Below are 14,430 nucleotides of genomic sequence, written 5' to 3'. Positions count from 1 at the left end.
TCCCATACACCCCTACCCCATCATAGATAAACCCCCATGAATCATCCCCCTCATTATCACTCGGACTGTAGTAGTCTCATCTGAGACTCCTACTAGGCTACCGTGTACCCGGCCCGGGCCGCGCCGTGGCCGGAGTCCGCCGGGCGGCCCGTGCGGCGCCGTGCGGCGGCAAGTGTGACTCCCAGTGTCTGACTCCGCTCCGTGACTGCTGCACTGAGGCTGCCGGCCAGGACGCCGCGGCGCCCACGGCATGCGCGGCGGGCCGCGCGGCGGGCGGGCCCGGGCCGGGGAGCTGCCCGGGGAGCCTGAGCCCGGGGGTCAAATGGTCTGCCGACAATCGCGGTCCAGACGTGTGTGGAGGTCGCAGTATGGAGATAGAGGAGGCGACAGAAAGTGAGGAGAGGGAGGAGGGGGGAGGAAGAGGGAGGAGGGGGGCAGAAGGGGGAGGAGGGAGGAGGGGAGATGAGACAGAGAGGAGGGCGCACTCTGTTAGGAGCCGAGACTCGGATTTGGAAGCTGGGAGGCGATCGCGAGCCACCACGCGTGCATCGGACGACGGAGGGAGCTTCTTCTCCTTGGGGAGGAGGGACGACGGGAGGTCGAACTTCTCCTCTATGGTCGATGAGCCGCCTCTGACTCTCTGCCTGTAGGATAAACGCGATCGCGTTGATGTCCGGTGGGTAAATGAGACATTGTGGACTGGAGCTCATGCCATGCCAGGGCTGATCTTGTTGATCGTGTCGATATCGCTGGCAGCATACAACGAAGTCAGGAACTTCGAAGCTCTCAGGGCTCTTTTTATAGCCCAGGTATGAGGCGACTAGCTGCGAGCGCTCCCGTGTGAAGCAGGGCCGGTCGTTCCCTCTCATCTATGCATGGCAGTCTGCGGCAGTGGAATCAAGTTGTCTACCATCGAAGGAGAACGTCGGGAAACTGCTTCACACGTACGTTACGATCCCCTCTGATGATGCTCGTCTTGCGATCGTTGAAGCCTACGAGCATCTTGCTCTCGCACCAGTGCATGAGTTGCGCCCCAGGACCTGCTACCTTTCCAACTTCTCAGCCTTTGGGAACCAGCCGGGATTGCGCCTGCTCCCTGACAACGACGTGACGGGAATCAGAATCGAGAGATTGGTGGAGGTGACATAGAATCTCGGAGGCTCTCGGACAGTTCTGACTGGAATCCTCACAGATGTATCAATGGGTAGAGACCATCACGACAAAGTCGAGGGCTGACTACGTCCATGGCGGAACGATGACATTCGATGTACGGAAAGCGTCTGAGACATGCTATCTTTGCCCATCCCCTCTGCTCCCCATTCCGTCAAGTGAGTGTGGATCGCAGGAGTATCGATACAAGAAAGTGTGGTCTGCGCAGGTTGGTGACACGAGAGCCCGGTTCCTCAAAGTTGCTTACTTGATTGGCATTCTTACCTCACAGCTGGTTGACGACTCTTCCTTCGTCCGGTCTGCCTTGCGCTCTCGTCCTTCTCCTAGCTCACTTGCAAACCAGCCCGACGAGCTGTGCCATCAAGTACAACAACGGCCTTCCCTGCACGAATCCAGATCCCACGCAACAGAGGTAAGATGAGGTGTGGTGGGAAGAAGATTGACGGAGAAGCGAAGCTGGTGGAGGGATGGGCCGCAGAAAATGGGGCTGAACGAAGTGGGACGAGCGACGAACCTCCGATTCGGTTTTTCGTTGTATTGAAACCCGAAGGCTGCTAGCGTGACTGCATGAATGACAGGAGGATTCAGATTGAACCAGGAGCTGATCAACCTGGTGCTTCCTCCTCCTCTTTCCTCCCGCGTTATCTTATCCTTGTCTCCTCCACCAGGCTGGAGAGCCTCAAGTCCCAAGGCCGATCTGCGATACGCCGAGTGTGACAGAGAAATCGTCGAGGGGGGAGAAGCAGGTCAAGAGCGAAGTGTGCGGCAAGGACGTGCGGATCAACGGGATTTACATGCACTTCTTGAACCTGGTCAACCGGAGTGTGGCGAACTCTCAGGATGCTGTAGGTAATGCGGGGCGAGTAAGTCTTGCGCTCGTCGTTGGATGAAAGGAGCGGCAGGAGACGTTCGGCTGTCGTACGTGGTGTATAAGACGGACTTTGCTTCAGTGTTGGCTATGCAGAATGGCAATTCGAGGTTCGCAGCGATACTATTGCCCTTGTGTTACCTTCCACTGATCCTTGCTACGAATGTTCCTGTCCCCATCTCCTTCTCTGTTGACCTGCTGTCCTCAACTCTCTTGTCTACCTTCTCTCCTGGCATTGCGTGCAGCTTCGGTCCATGGAGAATTCCCAACACGAACCCGGAAGAAGTTCTGTATCTCTTAGAGAACGGAGAGCGGACGATGGACCAGGTCTGTCAAGGTCACTGAGACCGACCGGTGAGATTTGCGCAGATGATCCTGGATGCTGTATTGTCCGACACGACTCAGATATGGTGAGGAGCAGGAGGTAGAGGTCAGACGGCTTGTCACCCCACCTGCCCAGGTTCACTCGCGCCCTTACCTTCTTCCTCGCTGTCATCGGGATGGTCACGACCCTCAGCCAAGTCATCCCCTACTTGTCGGTGACCAACAGGTCGAGCTGGTGGGTCTACCTCCTTCCTCCTTCCTCTCTCGTGACTCAACCGCGCATTGTCTTGCAGCTGTCTCCATCTCTTCGGCCCCAACGGGGAGGCGATAGGGTGCATGAGGTAGGACGCGAAGGGCGTGGAGGGAGAGGAACGTATGAGCCTGCAACGCAGCTTCTTCCTTGCAACATCATGCTGGCTCCTCACAGGTTCCCCCTCCTCTACTCCCATCTTCTCTCCGCGCTCTAACCCTGTTGTTGTAAGTTGGAGTATGCTGGCTTGTTGTCAAGACTTCTGTCGGCATCCCCATTGTCGCAGTTTCGTCGGGCATCCTCTTCCTTACCATCACCACCCACTACAAGTCAGCTCAGCGCCCTCCTTGTTCTTGCTGTGTCAGTGACTACCATGCAGCTTGGATCAGCTCGAGGACACGCTGCCGGATGCAGGATCGCAGGCAGAGGAGCGATCACAGACGATGGTCACTCCCCTCCTGCAAGCAGAGGTTTCCAGCCGAACCACCACGGCGAGCACGAGTGAGTCGCATGGCTGTATGAGGGTAATGCTGATGTTTGAGTGCGCAGACTGTGGGAGGAGCTCGTTTCACGAGGACCTGTAGCTTCCTCGCCCTCCTCCGTGCCTGCCAGGGATCCGTTGCTTCTTTCCTTTCCTTCATTGTACACTACAGCCCGTAAACCTCTTGGCTCAATTTCCCTTTCATCCTTTTCTTCCACTCTATCTCTATGTCGTTCTCGATGGACCCCCGAGCCCTTGCCTGCTCTGCCTCGTCAGTCGTCAACGTCGTCGTTCACCGATGCTCTTACCTCGTGCTTGACCACAGCGTTCGCCTCTCCTCGCGTGCGGATGATGCGAGTGCAGACGGTGGAAGGGAGGGTGGCGATGTACTTGGCGCTGGCGTTGACGAGATCATCTGCCATTCTCATCTCAGACACGGGCATGTTCGCAGCATTGATCGCGACGTGTGTTTAGTGTAAGGAAGCCGTTGCGGAAGACGCAGTGAAGGGAAACTTCCGAGCAGTTAACGGACTCGATGGCTCCGTCGATGTTGTCAGGACTAAACAATCACAATCATGAGAATGGCGGAAGAGGGAAGGAGTAGAAAGAGGAAAGAGGAGAAGAAAAAGACAGAAACAGGGATGGAAATATGCCGATGAAGTACTGGAAGACACTGAGCGATGTTTGGGAATCAAGTCAAGGGTGTTGTAAGAGGGCAGGGAGATACTGATGACAAGGAATGAAATGCCGTCAACGAAGAGAGAGAGAGGGAGAAAAGAAAGGACTGGGATGTCACCAGAAAGTCAAACTTGCTCCTCGGATGTTCCTCAACAGAAAGCCTGGCAGCTGGAAAGAGGCCGTAATGAGGGGTGTAAGACACCTCCCCACGCGCTCACCTCCGCGCCGATCACTAGATCGATATTAGAGCACTCCACAGCTGCTCCTGAAAACAAGATGGCCTCGACGAGGACCCGGATTCCCGTGCAGTTCTCTGCCATGACAGCAGCTTGTCAGAACTTCTGACGTGTGGTAAGCCAAGACTCGACTCACCGACGTACAAGTTGCTAGTCAAGCCATCGACTTTGATGTTCAGTGTTCCATCCACCCCCCTGTCATTGCTTGAATCTCTCTTGCCACCAATCGGCAAGCTCATCGCACCTGCAGTTTCGAATGTGCACGTTCTCTTTCGTCTTACAGTCGATTTTGATCAAGTTGGACCCAGCATAGTTCTCCTGCGTTCCTTGTCATGGCTGGCTCATAGTGAGATAGAACAGCAAGACTGACCACAATGAACTTTCCGTTCTCTTGAATGGTTCTTGGAGATCCAGCTGTATGCGTGAAGACAACCTCGCCCATGTTGTTGCGGATAGCACGACAGTACTCCGATCGCTTCTGACGGATTTGCGATAAGAGAGCAATGTTCTGTTGCTGAAGTCTGACGAATTCCTCAATTTCTTCCATGGATGCTGTAGGGAAACGCTTCTGGACATCTTGAACCGTGAGCTCGGCAATCAGCGGGCCGCGCGATGGCGTTGCGGCTGAACTTCGAGGGTCGAACAAAACCGGAGGGTCCCAGTCGATGTCCCTAACAGGCCTGTGCAGAGCGTCAAGATGTTTAATGTCCTGAGGTCAGACAGAAATCTGATCTCATAGCTTGTGAGGGTCAGATACAACTCCCCGACAACTCCCCGACAACCTGCCCCCTGATCTTCGTCCCTCACCGTCCCATCTGATCTTCTTACCTTGAGATGTTAGCGGAGAGGACATCTGCCGCAACAGTACTGTTGAACATCCTCCCTCGTTCGGGCTTCAGGCTCCTATACCCTCCGCCTGCTTCCTCCCTTGTTCTCCAAGCTTCCGCCATACTTTCGTCGCCCCTTCGACCGCAATGGTCCTTAGCGGGGAGGAGGTCATAGCTCTGGCATTCCGGGAAGTTCCGCCGGGCGGCCGCCGGCGCCCCGGCGGTGAACTGAGCTCGGAAGGACTCCTCCTGCAGAAGGGGGCTCTTCCCCGCTCCTCTTGGAGGCTCCCCGGTCACTTGCCGCATCGAGCCCGATCGCCCGGTGCTATCCCTGGAATCATGAGTCTTCAGTAACGTTCGCCGGGACTCCGAGGCACAGGCCCGGCCGCCCCGCCTCAAGCCCCGGCCCCGGCGGGCGCCGCGGCGGCGCCCAAGTCGCGCCGGGCCGCCGGCACTGGGCATGAAATAGGCCGCTAGCTTCTGGCAAACTGTCCTAAGCGAATCCCGGCGCCGGTACGGTATCTCCTCGGCGGCCCGGGGACTACCCTTCCTACTGAGTCAGCCGGGCTCAAGCACTGCGGCATATCGAAGAACCAACTTGGCAGCCTCGAACAAGGCGGAAAGTGATCTCTTGGTGCCACGGTCCCAGGCAGCGGGGAAAGGGCGGCCGTTTCATGCCAAGGTCGTGAGCTCGCGGTTGCAAGGGTACTTGCGATATGATAAAAAGATTTCGATATAATAACGCATAAGAATCACCGTCGCGGTACAGAGAATATCGCATCACATGGGATACAACACCTTTCACCTCCGAGGCCCACTCAGGCCGCAGTGCTACTTAGTACTAAGAAGGATGATCTAGGGCCGAAGCTAACATCAGGCTTCAACCTGAATCAGGCAGAGGCTACCGAGGCTTGATCAGTTCAATCTTCCTGGCAGATTTACCAGATTAAGCTACACGAGTTTGGAAATTCTCGCCCCCTCCCATTGAACCCTTGAACGGCCTAGCGTATCACTAGCTCCAACTTGTTTTCCCCTGAAGTCCAAAGGATAGAATCTGCGACACGGAAACACCTTAACTGTCTATAGATCTCAAGATGTTTCTCATTTCCGGAAGTCCCCAACTTCTGTTTCTTCGATCGAATACAAGAGCTTGCTGCCATGCATAGCATCGCTCCTTTAGGTCTTGAGTTCAATCCATGAACGCCCATTTTTGCACAGGCCATGTCGAACTTCTTGCATTCGAAAGGACGAAGGGTCCTTCTAGCCTCCATCAGCGCAATTTTCAACTTGCCTAATTTTGTTCTTGATACCTGAAGGGAAACGTCATATAGGCAAAGACGGCACACCAAAAACAGATGGTTGCCAATTATTTACCGTCAGAATGTTGGGATAAAAGCTCTTGATGTCCTGGTTCCTTGCCCATCCATACCTTCTCAGAAATCAGTAAGGGATCTGAGCCATGCTCGCAAGAATGACGCATACTTTTGAGTGCCGAAGAAATAAACCAAGGTCCTCCTCCCCTTTTGTGCTTCATGGCCTTCGAAATCTTTCGTCTGAATCTGATTCAGCATTGTTCAGAGCCTACTTCCCTCCCGCAATACTCCGGTGCTCCTCCACACATGTACCTGAGCCGGCCAGAAGGGGTATCCTTTCATCTTCGCTAGTACGATGCTGTCTTGTGCGCAATGATCGCTGCCATTTCTTGTCTCACACACGCTGCTTTCTTTCATGTTATCGCCCATGGATCTCCTGTCCCACAGCGTAAAAAGTTTGTGGGTCTCAATCAGAAAGAGCGGGAAACTGAGATTTCGGTCTGTGAAGGGGTGGTATACTGAAAGTACCCCTTCTTTTCCCCTTTAATTTCCAGTACTTTGTACGGGTAATCATCCAAATGGTACCCTTGGGTGGTAGTTTGTAGATTTGGACCCATGGAGCTGTGGAGCTATTTTCTGGTTTCGTTCTCAAAGTGGGGGGTAGGATGGAAAATTCTGAACTGAATGGTGGGGTGGGGTACTTGAAATAGGGGGTATGTGATATGATGAACACCTTCATGAACATATGAAATAGATGTAGTGAAGGGGGTGAGGGTACTCAATGTACCGGTGAGTTATCACTGCCCTCATTCATGAATGGTCCACTTTCAGAAAAGGAGGGGTACTTTCACCAGGCAAAATGGGGGTAAGCAAGTTGGACTGGAGGCGTAGGCGTACTGCAAATATTGGGGGTGGGGGGTCAATCTTGACTTGGTGAAGAGGTAAAGGGTTGAAGGTATACTGACATTATTTAGTACTTCATTTAATAAAATTCTTACAATTGAAGGCTTTCGTAAATTATGAGAACGTTGAGCTACCCCAAAGTCTGGTGTTTGCTCAATACCCTACCCTACCCTTTCTCATCACCCCACCCTGCTGTTCGTTTCAATTCCTTGAGTAGTGTTGGCTCACCCCCATCCACTCTCACCCCTCAATTTCATTGAAAAAGTACCCTACCTTTTATCATTGACCCTACCCCCTATGTTCCAATCATGGTACCCCTACCAACTACCCATTTACCCCTACCCCCTAAATACTAGGACAAACTACCCCCATATCCATCTTGTTTCTTCCCCCACCGCCGCTTGCCATGCAAGCTCAGGCTGGGATGCCGCACGGACCTGAGCTTGTTATGTCCTTCGTGCTCTGATGACTCTCTCTTCATTTTGAGTAATCTACTCAGAATGTCTGAATCTCTGTACTCGTTCTGTCTTGAATATTTTCGAAGAGCTTCATCGAAGTTCTGTCGCGTCAAACATTATTTCACCCAGGACGTGTGATTGATAGTTTCGCGATGGCGATGTAGGGTAACACACGTGGTCAGAAACAGCAGGATCGTGTGAAATACTGTAATATCACACAAAATGACAATCAGCCATCCCTTGAAATTCTCTTGCTGCTGTTGAACTGATCCGAATCATGATGTTGTGCATGAGGAACCCGAACTGTTTGATCATGCTGGATCTTTCTTCTCATATTCCTGCACTTGATATTCAAGATTCTGACAGCATTGTTTACCTTACTTTGCTTCGAAATGACAATTGGATGTTACTTGGCTCATGAGGAATAGTATTGACTTACTGTTTGACCTTCTGCAGTGCGAGGTGGAGGTTGTCGCGCTTGGACCGAGAAGACTTGTTCACAAGTATCGATTGAGTACTTATGAATCCATTTTCCCTCTTGTATACCTTATTATTCGGGTTAGGGATTTGCCAAGATGATCAGTGCAGTGTATCTAATCAACCTTAAAGGCGAAATCTTGATTTATCGGGTAAGTCGCCAGACCCCGACGAAGAATCATATTGAATTTCACCCTCCTCAGGCATATAGAGATGATGTCAGCCGTGCAGCAGCAGATGCCTTCCGAATGCAGGTGCGTTTATCCTGTCTTGACATCAAAATGGGCTTGCGTGCCTTGTACCTCCGAGAAATTCACGCAAGAGTTGCAGGTTTTGGCGGCGAAGGAATTTCGTTCGCCAGTTCAAGTCTTTGAAAAAGCCAGCTTTTTTCACATCAGGTATAACGACTTGCTGCGGCAACTGAGGGTAACTTTAACAGCATCTGAGGGTAACCTTTCTGTTTTCCAGGAGTTCTAACGTCTACCTTGTCGCTGCTACTCGAGAGAATGTGAATGCTAGTATGGCTTTCCAATTTTTGTTTGCGCTGGTAGAAGTATTCAAGGTATGATGAAGGTGGAGGCAACGTTGAATCTGATTGATGCAAATAGGGTTATTTTGGCGGAGCATTCGAGGAGGAAGCGGTTCGAGAAAATTTTCCTCTGGTGTATGAGGTGGGAAAGTGAAGGGCTGAGGTTGATGTTCTGATGGTTTCTGCAGCTTTTGGACGAGGTCATGGACTTCGGATATCCTCAGGTGAATTCAAGATGAGATCTGTTTCCCAGCCTGTGCTCATGGACAGTTCATTCTCTCTTACAACGTGACCCAGAGTTGCTCTGTGGATTTGTTGAAAACATTCATCATGCAAGAGGGTCAGCAGCTTGATCCTGGCCGTGCACTTGTGGCAGCCTCTCTTGCACCTGCACAAGTTACTGGTGCCGTCTCATGGAGACGTGAAGGAATCAAGTGAGAGTGAATGTCTGGTTTACATGTGGGTTATTTTGTCCAGGTATCGCAAGAATGAAGTTTTCTTGGATGTCGTCGAAAACGTCAATCTGTTGATGTCTTCTAAGGTGGATTATGCATGGAGCTGTTGAACTCGATGATTGAGAAATGCGGTAGGGAACTGTTCTGAAGAGCGATGTCACTGGAGAGATTGTCATGAAGACCTACCTATCAGGCATGCCAGGTACTCGACCTACATCTTGAAGTACCGTTTTCTTAACGAAAGCTCAAGAGTGCAAATTCGGTCTGAATGATAAGCTTATGATGCAAGGAGAGGGCAAGAAGGGAGGATCTGGTGTCAATTTCTTTTTTCCGATTCTCGCAAACTGAATGGGAAAATCATTGCCTTTCAGGATCGATTGAAATGGAAGATGTTTCGTTTCACCAGGTTTGTATCAAATTTTATCTTTACATAGAGCTCATTTGCGTTTTTAGTGCGTTAAGCTTGGCAAATTTGACAGCGATAAAGCTGTGACTTTCATTCCTCCCGACGGTCCCTTCAGTCTTGGGCTATGCCATGTTCTAATCTGCTATCTTCAGGAGAGTTTGTCTTGATGAAATATCGTGTGTCGGACAACATCAATCTCCCCTTCAAGGTTTCCCCTATTGTAAAGGAACTTGGAAGGACCCGTCTAGAGGTGAGGCGATATCTGTCACTTTTTATAAGCCCCTGAATGTGTCCCCGTATCAGATCAACGTGAAAGTCAAGGCACAGTACAGTAGCGTGACGGGACTGAACGTCATTGTGAGAATACCACTCCCTCCCAACACAGCCAAGGTTACCACTACTGCTGCTGCTGGCAAGGTAAGGAGTTTCCCTCAAATTCATATGCAAATTCTCCTTTCTTTCGACGGGGATCCATCCTATTGTCTGTCGCAAGATCATTGATATCTGATATGATTTGGTGGTGTTAGGCCAAGTATGAGCCTGAGACTTCTGAGCTGGTGTGGAGAATGAGGAAGTTCCCTGGGGATACCGAGTATGCCTTGAGTGGAGAAGTGGAGATGTCTGCTCGCATTGAGGACAAGAAGCCATGGTCGAGACCACCCATCAGCATGGAGTTTCAGGTGCTCGAGACTTGTACATCTTGCCCTCGTCGATTCTTACCGTCTGGTCTCTAGGTCCCTATGCTTGCAGCATCTGGTCTGCACGTGAGGTTTTTGAAGATTTACGAGAAATCAAACTATAACACAATTAAGGTGAAGTGCTTTGTGAGTTCGTATCGCAATTTCGATCCTGATTGTTTTTTGTTTGGGTGCAGTGGGTGCGATATATTTCCAAGAATGGGCAGTATCTGAATCGTATCTAAGAGAAGTTTTCCCGTTAAGAATGAATTATTTGTTCTCGAGGTGGTATCAGTCGTTTGATGTTGATGTACATTACTTCTGACTTTGATTGGCTGACTCGGCTTCCACGATAAGGACTGATAAATCATTCGACTATCTTTACTCTTCACCATACGGTTTTCATCACCAGTAAGCATGAGGTACAAATCTAGGAATCTTTGCCTCAGATTGCTGACAGTCAAAACGAGTACACGACATACAAGGAGACATATGAGAACACAGCAGCGCTACTGTGGTTCCCACCGTCTATTCTCATATCACTCATGCTCGAGGGTGGCGTAATGACAATATCACACACACATGTTCCAAGACAGCAAATTGCAGAGGCAGGCAGGTCATTTCTCCGACGGAGGTTGGCCACCACTCGCATTCTTCAGAGCCTCCAACTGCTTTTCGTAGTCTTCCACAGGCAGGCAGGCAGCTGCTGCAACTCTCCCTTCCTGCGTCAACACATTGAAGGTGGCGAACGCATTGACAGAGTCCATAAAGTCCAGAGAGATCCCTTGGTCACCGAACCAGGAGATCAGCTCAGCCGGCGGCCTCCGAGTCCTGTTGCCGGTCCCTAGAATGCAGACCTCTGAGGAAAGACATTTACAGGTCAGCAGACAGCAGCACAGGGAAGTTGCAGGCGTACCTATCCGTGGGCTGAGCATCGTGAGCACCTTCAGGCTGTCCACCGTTATGTCCTCCATCGAGTTGACGTTCCAGAGGAACGAAGTCTTGGGTAGGAGCAGCACTGCTCCAGGCAGGATGACGTTGTTCACGACGATGCCATATTGGTTGTAAGACTGGACGACAGTCATATCCTCGAGGGAGCTGGAATCGAGAAGAGAAAATTTGTCCAATCCCATGTGCCTCACGGGCCAAGGGAGCCGCCTTGCGGTTGGGTTAAATGTTTGCAGTGGGGTTGGAAGATGATGGAAGAATTTAACGCTTCTGGAGTTCAATGACGGGTGATTTTGTCTCAGCAGAAGGGAGATATTTCTGCTGCAATTTGGTTGAAATCCCCCGCCCAAGGGCGAGGCGATCCTGTTCCAGTTAGTAGCCTTCTGGAAAAATCTACCAAGCACCATCCTATCGGTCGAGATTTTCAATGCGTAAAGAGTTGTCTCCGACGCTCTAAGAGCTCTTGTAGAGGTTGATCGAGAACCAGTTGAAGTAAATAGCGATGAAGTAAACAGGAATCGTCACTGGGACGAGGAGGCAGTAGTGGGAGTCGCCCTGGATGAACCTGACTACTGGGTTCTCAGACTGAGGGAGGAGCCTGACCAAGAAGGTGGCAGAGACGAAGAGGAGAAGAAAGGCGACAGAGCTTACAAGTATGACCCAACCAACAGCCTTAATCATCCTCTTCCTGCCCGGCCTCTCCTCCTCTTCCTCGAGTTCTCGCCGCCATCGCCGTTTGCGTGTCCACGCCGTTATAAAACCGTTACATCAAATCCTTCCACCCCCTTCACTTCCTACAGATTTCATCTGGTAGATGGGGGTCACGAGGAAAGTTAGTACCCACCCTATTCTCAGAAACAAAACAAGGGGTAGTATTGATTCCGAACTCGTCTCCCCTTGTTGCGATAGAGGTAGGGAGGGGTGGGGGTGGTGATGGTCCCCTGTGGGTCCAATGATGGAGTTCGCATGGGTAGGGGTGGTCAGGGTGGTGCGAAGAGACGCCTGGGCGGCAATGGGATCTTTGGAGTGTAAGTGATCAAGGAGAGAAGAGGAGAGGGAGGAGGAGGGAGGAGGAGAGGTTAGATCAATGCAAGAGATGAAAGGATAAGGTTGGACAGTTGAGGATATAGGGAGGATGGGAGGATGGGAGGATGGGAGGATGGGAGGATGAATTTACTTTTGCTCATCGATAATCTTCAGATGGTTCCATACCGCAAGGAGGAGTGGAGGGAATGAAGCGTGTTCGTTACCAGGTATGGCTGATCAGTGCATGTCATTCTTGCTCTGTTCTGTGTTACCCTGACTCTTTGTTCAGATGGCTTCGTTGGCTGCTCTGGCAGTCATGGCTCTGACCGTAGTGGTAGTCTTGACCACCACCAACCTTGGAATGAGAGCATCAGCCCTTTACTCGCTCGACAACAACGAAATGAAGATGGACAACGATTTTGCCTTGAAGAGCATTCTTCATCCAGGACAGCGGGCACAGAAGTACGGCAAGATTGCTCAAGCCGAGATGTTGGCGGCGAACAAGTATGATAGGTTGATCAAGTCCTCCGAAGACGAGGCCAAGCAGGCCAAGGAGATTGCTCATCTGGACCAGGCACAACTTCAGGGTCTGTACTCTGGAACTTTCAGCAGCGGTGATCCTCTTGGATTGCACACTGGGCATCTAGCGAACTACGACACCTTAGATTCTCTCGAGAACCTGCCCAAGACTTACTCCTCCACCACAAGGCAGGATGCCTCCGGGTTGAGTACGATGACTACGACTCAACTCAATGGCCTTCAGTCGGAACTCAGCACTCTGTCCAACAAGAAGCAGGACATCCTCTCAGCCCTCAAGCTCCAGAGGCAGTCGACTGCTGCGAAGGTGGCGAAGGATGCCCTGTACGCTGATTCCTTGAGGTTGAATCGCGCAGAGGCAACTTCATCTGCCCGTCAGATCCGTGCGGCGATGCGGACTGCGCAGATCGCGGAGCAGAGAGCCAGGGAGGCCCGCATCATCGTGCAGAATCAGGATGCCATCGCCCAGTACGAGCTCAAGAGATTGGCAGATCTCACCTCGCAGGGTCAGACTGCCTGGCAGCGCGCTGCCCAGGCTGAATCGCAGATGAGGGCCAATGAGGCTGTCAGGCGAGCAGCCAAGGACCGAGACTACAGCTCGGCGATGCAGTACTACACCTCCTCTCTCCAAGATAACTTGAGTGATGACATGTCAACCCTCAACCGGTTGAAGAGCGCGGAGGAAGCTGCTGCCCCAGGCCCTCGCTTGGTTAGTGGCACCTGGCAGAAACCCCCCATAGCGAGCAATCTACCTGAGGTTGACCCAGCGCTCTTCATGAACGACGCTCCCTTCCGCACTCTTGACTCTCTCACAAGCCCTTCGTACAAGCAGACGGGGACATCCAAGTTGGCACAGCAGGCTGGACTTACTCAGTTGTCTCAGACATCGAGCAAGTACACCAAGCAGGCACCCAAGGAGAAGAATAATCAAGAATCCTCCATTTTTCGTGTTATGCAGCAAGCAGATCAGGAGCTTGCAGCTTTGAACCATGAAAAGAAAGTGAAGGCTTCCGCCAACAATGTGCAAGACAGTGCCTTGCATAGCGAGATTGATTCAAACCTTCGCTCGTTGATGAAGCAAGCGAAGAAGACGGGTGTGGATATTTCTTCTGTTGATCAAGACTTCAAGGCCGTGAGGTATCCCATATCTTCAACCTCCTTCTCCATACCTTGATTTTCCCTCGTTCCGATCCTTGACATTCTTACGTCTGCAGCTCATCAGCAGCGACCAAAAGCTCGCAGAGTTCGTCCTCGTTCAGCAACAATCAGCATTTCACTTCCTTCCCCAAGGCGAGCCTTGCTTCAGTCCAGCAGGCGAAGGGAGACGCGACGCTGTTGGACGACGGAGCTCTCATTAAGGACCCCAACGCGCCCGTTGCTCGCATTGCCATCCCCCTTGGCGCTCATCAGGTGACGAAGGGTCTCCGTGCGTTTGATGGTCCGTTGACAAGCTTTGACAGGACGCGAAGGAGGACAGGAAGCTGGGGAGAACGTGGAAGAACTTGCGACGAGCTCCCAAGGCCACCATCCAGGACAAGTCGACTGAGGCCTCAGCTGTGAGGGCCGATGGGAGCCACAACACCATGGTGTGTAACCTGAAAGTCGGATATGTCTTGTCCCTCCTAACCTTCCCTTGCAGGAGAAGTTGAGGATGCCACAGGGCAGGATCACGAACTTCAACAAGCTGCCAGTCAGTGTGCACATGCCTCACTTGCAATGAGGAGTGAAGGCTGTTGGTAGCAAAGTATTCATTCAGCAACTAGATTTGTTAAAGTAGCACTTGGGAAACTTCATTGAGACTGTTAATCAATCCTCTTTGTTCAGTGGGTGAATCTTGCCCTTGCCTTTCCTCCTTTGCATACACATG

At 51.6% G+C, this 14,430-nt stretch overlaps 5 protein-coding genes across 5 annotated transcripts; 3 read left to right on the top strand and 2 right to left on the bottom strand.

The window, feature by feature from the left end:
* Nucleotides 1–669: 669 nt before the first annotated feature.
* On the top strand, nucleotides 670–3,196 carry GUITHDRAFT_109393 (hypothetical protein; the record flags this gene model as incomplete). The annotated part of the gene is made up of 13 exons (XM_005831540.1): nucleotides 670–676; nucleotides 721–809; nucleotides 850–1,140; nucleotides 1,193–1,267; nucleotides 1,346–1,467; nucleotides 1,514–1,582; nucleotides 1,759–1,783; nucleotides 1,839–2,019; nucleotides 2,073–2,365; nucleotides 2,408–2,448; nucleotides 2,499–2,588; nucleotides 2,992–3,113; nucleotides 3,162–3,196. 13 exons carry the CDS (start codon nucleotides 670–672, stop codon nucleotides 3,194–3,196), a joined length of 1,440 nt encoding a protein of 479 aa, XP_005831597.1.
* A 63-nt stretch (nucleotides 3,197–3,259) lies between these two features.
* On the bottom strand, nucleotides 3,260–4,885 carry GUITHDRAFT_109392 (hypothetical protein; the record flags this gene model as incomplete). Its single annotated transcript, XM_005831539.1, has 9 exons — nucleotides 3,260–3,352; nucleotides 3,402–3,508; nucleotides 3,558–3,652; nucleotides 3,890–3,939; nucleotides 3,990–4,084; nucleotides 4,144–4,202; nucleotides 4,252–4,325; nucleotides 4,378–4,687; nucleotides 4,836–4,885. The coding sequence occupies 9 exons, from the start codon at nucleotides 4,883–4,885 to the stop codon at nucleotides 3,260–3,262; spliced, it is 933 nt and encodes a 310-aa protein (XP_005831596.1).
* Nucleotides 4,886–7,962: 3,077 nt separating this feature from the next.
* On the top strand, nucleotides 7,963–10,335 carry AP2M (Adaptor protein complex 2 subunit MU). Its single transcript, XM_005831538.1, has 18 exons — nucleotides 7,963–8,022; nucleotides 8,072–8,137; nucleotides 8,189–8,239; nucleotides 8,316–8,383; nucleotides 8,454–8,547; nucleotides 8,594–8,656; nucleotides 8,703–8,738; nucleotides 8,812–8,948; nucleotides 8,992–9,055; nucleotides 9,105–9,171; nucleotides 9,220–9,282; nucleotides 9,341–9,375; nucleotides 9,423–9,480; nucleotides 9,528–9,625; nucleotides 9,679–9,792; nucleotides 9,903–10,055; nucleotides 10,110–10,187; nucleotides 10,250–10,335. The coding sequence occupies exons 2-18, from the start codon at nucleotides 8,084–8,086 to the stop codon at nucleotides 10,295–10,297; spliced, it is 1,281 nt and encodes a 426-aa protein (XP_005831595.1). The 5' UTR covers nucleotides 7,963–8,022; nucleotides 8,072–8,083; the 3' UTR covers nucleotides 10,298–10,335.
* A 334-nt stretch (nucleotides 10,336–10,669) lies between these two features.
* Nucleotides 10,670–11,137, bottom strand: GUITHDRAFT_72009 (hypothetical protein; the record flags this gene model as incomplete). The annotated part of the gene is made up of 2 exons (XM_005831537.1): nucleotides 10,670–10,911; nucleotides 10,969–11,137. The coding sequence occupies 2 exons, from the start codon at nucleotides 11,135–11,137 to the stop codon at nucleotides 10,670–10,672; spliced, it is 411 nt and encodes a 136-aa protein (XP_005831594.1).
* Nucleotides 11,138–13,459: 2,322 nt separating this feature from the next.
* On the top strand, nucleotides 13,460–14,348 carry GUITHDRAFT_152919 (hypothetical protein). Its single transcript, XM_005831536.1, has 4 exons — nucleotides 13,460–13,700; nucleotides 13,778–13,973; nucleotides 14,024–14,149; nucleotides 14,203–14,348. The coding sequence occupies exons 1-4, from the start codon at nucleotides 13,516–13,518 to the stop codon at nucleotides 14,281–14,283; spliced, it is 588 nt and encodes a 195-aa protein (XP_005831593.1). The 5' UTR covers nucleotides 13,460–13,515; the 3' UTR covers nucleotides 14,284–14,348.
* The last annotated feature ends 82 nt before the right edge of the window (nucleotides 14,349–14,430 follow it).

Source organism: Guillardia theta (assembly GCF_000315625.1).
Source record: "Guillardia theta CCMP2712 unplaced genomic scaffold GUITHscaffold_39, whole genome shotgun sequence".
NCBI lineage: Eukaryota > Cryptophyceae > Pyrenomonadales > Geminigeraceae > Guillardia > Guillardia theta.
The sequence above is the reverse complement of the archived record's forward strand: the minus strand, read 5'-3'. Positions and strand labels throughout refer to the sequence as shown.